This window comes from Rattus rattus, chromosome 8, assembly GCF_011064425.1.
Source record: "Rattus rattus isolate New Zealand chromosome 8, Rrattus_CSIRO_v1, whole genome shotgun sequence".
NCBI classification, from domain to species: domain Eukaryota; kingdom Metazoa; phylum Chordata; class Mammalia; order Rodentia; family Muridae; genus Rattus; species Rattus rattus.
Window position 1 is genome coordinate 69,637,595 of NC_046161.1, and position 6,000 is coordinate 69,643,594.

Here is a 6,000-nt window from a genome sequence, read left to right on the forward strand (position 1 = left end):
AGATTTGCTGTCCCTGAGAAGCAGGATGTATGTGTGTCCTCAGATTGTCGTCTCCTGTCTTATCCTATTCTGCCTGTCTCTTTGCTTAGTGCTGGTTTGTGGCCCCAGCAACAGCCCCATGCTCCTCAGAGAGACCCTTGGAATGCAGAACGACACCCTCCCAGTCAGCAGGATGGCACTGTCACCACTTCAGCAGTCTCTGTGGAACTGAGAGTAACAAAAGCCGCTTATATTTTTGTTATGTCATTAGCATTGTATAAATATCCCTCAGGGACTGGAGAGATGGCTCAATGGTTAAGAGCACTGACTGCGGGGTTGGGGATTTAGCTCAGTGGTAGAGCGCTTGCCTAACAAGTGCAAGGCCCTGGGTTCAGTCCCCAGCTCCGGAAAAAAAAAAAAAAAAGCACTGACTGTTCTTCCAGAGGTCCTGAGTTCAGTTCCCAGCGACCACATGGTGGCTCACAATCATCTGTAATGAGATCTGATGCCCTCTTCTGGTGTGTCTGAAGACAGCGACAATGTACTCACATACATAAAAATAAATCTTTTAAAGAAAACTTTAAAAAAATATTTAAATATCCCTCAGAAGCCCTGAAAGAGTCTTGGGGACTCGCAAGGGTTCTGGATTATACTTTAACACTCTAAAGAGCGCTCGTTCCCCTCAGGGAGACTCCAGGATTAAAGCAGGCCTCTAGAGAACATGGGCATACAGAAGGGACCAGGACAGCTGGGAGGAGTTGACCTCTGGGAAGGGGCCTCCGAGGAAGCTTGGGGTAGCATCAGCATCACAGAATGTCAAAAAGGAGGTCCAAGAGGGCCCACAGGGCCACAGCCCAGCAGGTCTGTGAACTAGAGCAGGGGTTTCTCCACCTGTGGGTCTCGACCTCTTTGGCAGCCATATGTCAGCTCTCCTACATATCAGAGGTTTACATTATGTTTCTAAGAGTAGCAAAATTACAGTTATGAAGTAGCAACAAAATAATTTTATAGTTTGGGGTTACCACAACCCAAGGACAGGGGAAGGTTCACTGTACTAGAAATGTATCAGTGGAGGAGAGACAGGGGCTCTAGGGGCATAGCTGGTAAGTCAGAAATCGGCAAGAGTCAGGGGTTGGAACCACATTGCCTCCTGTAGCCTAGGACAACCACTTGCAAAATGGTTTATATATCTTTATTTCCCAAACAAGTAGGCCCCGTCAATAATATCAAGTAAAGACATCGCTACTAGCTGGGCCTGACGGCCCAAGCCTGAACTCAGGAGGCTAAGGCAAGAGAATGACAAGTCCAAGACCTACTCACCCCCTAGAAAGTTCCAGCCCCCATCTGTTTAGTCCTTAACAGTAATTCGAGGGTCTCCTGCTGTTGCTGCTTGCTCCACCCCCGGCTCTCTCCTTGTAACAGGTGCAAGTGATATTCCCAAATGTCCAGGCAGGTCAGAGTGGGAAATAGCTGAGGCTAGAAAGCCGGCTAAGGTTGGACCAGGTACAGAGGCCAAAAGATGGGTGACCCGCTGCAGGATCGCACTAGACGGCTGCTGACTGACTACATATTGTTCTGCGCACGGGCGCCGAACACCCCTGAGCCAGTGCCCACGTCTGTTGAGGCGGCCTTGCTGCGCTCTGTGACTAGTCAGATCCAACAGGAGCACCAGGATCTTTTTAACTCCTTCCGCGACTACCAGGGCAACCGCCTGGAGCTGGTGACACAGATGGCGGATGAGTTGCTCTCCAATGACCAAGAGTTCAACTGGGGCCGCCTGGTGATGCTCCTGGCCTTCGTGGGGACGCTAATGAACCAAGACAGGACTGTTAAGCGGAGGAGGGATCAAAGAAACCGTCTCCTACTGGACCGAGACTGCTATCTCATAGTGAGCTTGCTGTACAATCGACTCACAGGACGGCATCGCTCCTGGCTGGAGGCTCACGGTGGCTGGGTGAGACCATTGGAGCGTGATGGAGATGGGTTGGGGGAAGGGGCCAGGATGCTGTGCTGAGTGCCTTTATGTCAGGGTCTTACATAGTCAGCTCAGGCTGGCCTCAAACCTCATCAGATACTCTCTCCTGCCGCTATGGTCCTCCTGCTCCCATCCCAGGAGCACCAGGATTACAGGCTAGGTCATTGTGGTGGGTTTATGTGGTGCTACGTAGGGAAGACCGGGACTTTGAGCATCTTGGGCAAGCACTAAGTGAACCGCATCTCCAGCCTGGGGATTTCTTTATAGGCACTCAGACTGCTCTTGCTCAATAGTTCTTACAAAAGTTCATTCAGGGGCAGCCGGGCACACGCGGCTTACCCTAACTCTTGCCCCAGGACTGTCAGGGAGGGTTGATTAAGTCTGATATGCCCAAGTAGTATAAAGGGAGCAGTAGCCATGCCCAGGCCCTCCAGAGCTTCTTCTCTTACCCTTTATTAGAGTAAGGCCTTAGGGATTGTGAAATGTGTGTGGCCACCAAGTGGGGACCCTGACTGGGATCTTTACTTTTAGGCCATTGCACTTTTCCCTGCTGGGCAACCTCCAGGCTTCTGGCTTTCCGATGGTCCTTAATCTTGGTGGTGTCGGCTAAAGAGGCAGTCCTTAGCCTCCGGCTACAGAGCTACTGATCCAGGAAAACACGTAGGATGAGGATAAAGCTTGATGGTACACAGTTAGCATCTGTGAAGCCCTGAGTTTGATCCCCAGCCTTACCAGAGAAGGGAAGGAGGGAGGGAGGGAGGGAGGGAGGGAGGGAGGGAGGGAGAAGCTCGCTCTTCTCCTAGGTTAGCCCACAACAGGCCCCTTGGAAGCTGAGCTTAGCCACAGGTTTCTTTACTTCCCCTCTTCATAGGAGTTGAATCAAAATGGAGGTGGCCCGTGTTATGGAATAAATGTAACTTAACTATTAAAACCTGCTATACAAAAACCAAACAGATCACACTCCTGTCAGGAGTCTGCATTTAAGCTACGGGTGAAAGGAAAGGACGTGTTAACACCTGCCCTGCTCCTGATGCGTGGGTCGCCACAGGGCCTGCAGACTGCCTGCAGCTGAGTTTCTCAGGACCCTCTCTGACGAGGTCATGAAGACAGTGATGATGTTTCCCTCTGTGTCCTGGCTCCTTCCCCTACCATCTCTCTCTCTCTCTCTCTCTCTCTCTCTCTCTCTCTCTCTCTCTCTCTCTCTCTCTCTCTCTCTCTCTCTCTCTCATAACATCTCAGACTTGGGCAGATTTTCCCTTTTGGGAGAGAGATTCACCAGCAGAGTTATTAAGACCAAGGGAAGGCAGCATGGCCGCAGCTCTACACAGAGTTTAGGTTCATACGGCCAAGTGAGGAATCCCCTCTCATAGGTTCCAGAGGAAGGGGGAGGTCTTGCGCCACGTAGTGATGAATCCGTGTGGATGCATGGGTGTGTGTAGCTGTCACTGGTTCTGGAGCAGGAAGGGAAGAGGGAAGGTTTCACCCTTTAGTTAGTGTCCCTTCGCGATACAGGATTTGCTACCCATAGTACCTGATTACTTAGGGTCTCAGGTAGTCTGGTGTTGGTTAAGCTCCCTTTGAGGAAGAGAGACTTAGGAGTTCCAGGGCTGACTTTCAACAGGGTATCTGCTATTTCTTTGATGCAAGCTGTGAAGGTAGAGAAGGCAGCTGCTGCCAGTCAGCATGGCCTGAACACCCTCTGGTTCAAAGGCTAACATTCCCAGCCTTTTGTGGTCTGGGGATAACGGGCGCCAAGTTCAATGTCTGATTGCTACATTCTGACTTGGGTGGTATGGTCGGCAGGTCTCCCATCTCCGGGTCTCTGAGTCAGAGATTGGCACAGTGGAAGGATGTGGTCACCATGAGTCTGTGTCATGCACCACTCGGCAGTCTGGATGCATTGAGAGGGGAAAGAGTGCTAAAGAGGGGGCCTATGACTGTAAGACCCAAGATACTTATTAAAGGAGTAACCAGAGCTGTGACCCACGAGGTCCCCAGTGAGTTTTGAAACCATTTTGAGTTTGATTTGTAGAGAGAAGGTCAAGAGTGAATAGAAAGACTGAAGACAGACAGGTGCTATCAAAGGAGGAAACAGCCAAGGGTTTATGTTTTGCAATTTTTATTGGAGATGGTGGGGAAGGGATCAGAGAGTAAGGAGAGGTCTTAATAGAGTTCTCCAAGCTGCCTTTCCTAAGCACTGAGGTAAAGTATGAGGCGTATTGAGGGATCTCTGCCATATGAAGCAGTTAGATGGTTGTTCATGCAGCAAGTTGGATGGCTAATTACAAATCCCAGCTGGAAGGTATCTGGTAGCCATGTGCCTTTCGTTTGTAAGGCATGATCTAGAACCTTCCATGTATTTTGGAGTGTTTTTCATACTGGAACCTGACCCAGGGCCTTGTGCATGCTGATCGCATGTTTGACCTCTAAGCTCTGAGCTAACCCTTGATGTAGATGAATACCTGAATGTCTACCGTGGATGTGCAGTGCTCAGGGAAGCCAGAGAGGATGTCAGATCGCTTATAACAGGAGTTATGGGCAGTGTAAGACACCATGTAGGTGCTGGGAACTGAACCCAAGTCTTCTGCAAGAGCAGACAGTGCTCTTAACTGCTGAGCCATCCCTCCGGCTGCACCTGCTGTGTATTCGGGGCTCAGGTCTGTTCGTGGAGAGACAGTCTAATTCTCCTCTTTTGCCCCTTGCAGGATGGCTTTTGCCAATTCTTCAAGAACTCCTTACCACCCAGCTTCTGGAGAAGATTGCTGATCCGGGCTATTCTGTCCTGTTTCTTTGCAACGGTCGTCTTTTATATCTGGAAATGTTTATAAGTTTTAAATTTTTAAAGCGATCTTACCTGCCTAACTGCGGGCCCTCTAAGGGACAGTTCTGGGTAATTGGATAAGAACTGAGGAAATCCTCCTGCCTAGAGACATTTCTACCTGCATGCTACATGGAGTTCCGGGTTTGGGATGGGCCTAAGTAGCTCTTTGCTAAGTGGGGAGATGGTCTACGTCACTCCAAAGGACTTCAGAAAAACGCCGCACCCACTCACTAGATGCGCTGTTGTCTGCATTTGGCTGCAGGCACAGCAGAGCCACTCCCATCTGTTCCAGGGTTCTCAGCTGCTGTTAAGTAGCCAGGGGCAGGGCAGGGGGTCCTAAACCCCAGAGCCCAGAGCAATGAAGAATGCAATAGGAAACCTGAAGGAATCCTTTGAAACCTAAATCCTTCCATGCCTCATTCCCAGGGCTTCTGAATTTATAATGCTCCCCTTAATACAGTTTTAAGTAACTTCAAATTCTTAATAAATGTATACATTTAAAAAGAAGAAGAAAAGAACATGTCTTTCTATAATTCTTCTTGGGAGTAACTCGAATTGATGACAACTTACTTTTATTGTCTCCAGTATAAACCAGGATTTGGTTTATATTGCTATGGGGAGGGGGTAGTTCTTATTTTTATAATGTATATGTGTGCTATGCTTCTATGATCTGTGCACCACATATGTGTCTGGTGCCTGCAAGGCCAGAAGAGGGTTTCAGATCCCTGGAACAGGGGTTACAGATGGTCGTGAGTCACCATGCAAGTGCTGGGAATCAAACCAGGGTCCCCTGGAAAGGCAGCCAATACTCTTAACCACTGAGCCGTCTCTCCAGCCTTAACAATGCTTTGTTTTAAACATTTAATCTGCATAAACGTCCATTGATCATTCCTCCTTTCCTCTGTGCACTCTTCAGTCTACTCTTTTAACCGTATGGTAGGCAAGCACTGCATCCCTCCCAACCTCCCTGGTCAATACTAACTCGCCATTTCATAAAACTGGGTTGGTCTAATCCTGTTCTGTTTCGTTTGTGCGTATGTCTGTTTTGTGACAATATTTCTGACTGGAAATGTGGGTCTTGGGGATCAAATGTGAGCCATCAAGCTTGCTGCAAACAGCTTTACCTACCAAGCCAAACTACATTTGTTTGTTTTGTTACAGTGTGTCCATTGTGTGTGTGTGTGTGTGTGTGTGTGTGTGTGTGTGTGTGTGTGTGTGTGTGTGT

At 49.0% G+C, this 6,000-nt stretch overlaps 1 protein-coding gene across 1 annotated transcript; it reads left to right on the top strand.

Moving 5' to 3' along the window:
- Positions 1-585: 585 nt before the first annotated feature.
- Bcl2l10 (BCL2 like 10) lies at positions 586-5,280 on the top strand. Its single transcript, XM_032909922.1, has 2 exons — positions 586-1,933; positions 4,660-5,280. Exons 1-2 carry the CDS (start codon positions 1,499-1,501, stop codon positions 4,780-4,782), a joined length of 558 nt encoding a protein of 185 aa, XP_032765813.1. The 5' UTR covers positions 586-1,498; the 3' UTR covers positions 4,783-5,280.
- The last annotated feature ends 720 nt before the right edge of the window (positions 5,281-6,000 follow it).

Bases quoted from the DNA above. Each gene is read 5' to 3' on its own strand.
- Bcl2l10 (XM_032909922.1), top strand. From the start codon at position 1,499: ATGGGTGACCCGCTGCAGGATCGCACTAGACGGCTGCTGACTGACTAC. The intron at 1,934-4,659 runs GTGAGACCATTG...TGCCCCTTGCAG, and splicing joins TGGAGGCTCACGGTGGCTGG to GATGGCTTTTGCCAATTCTT.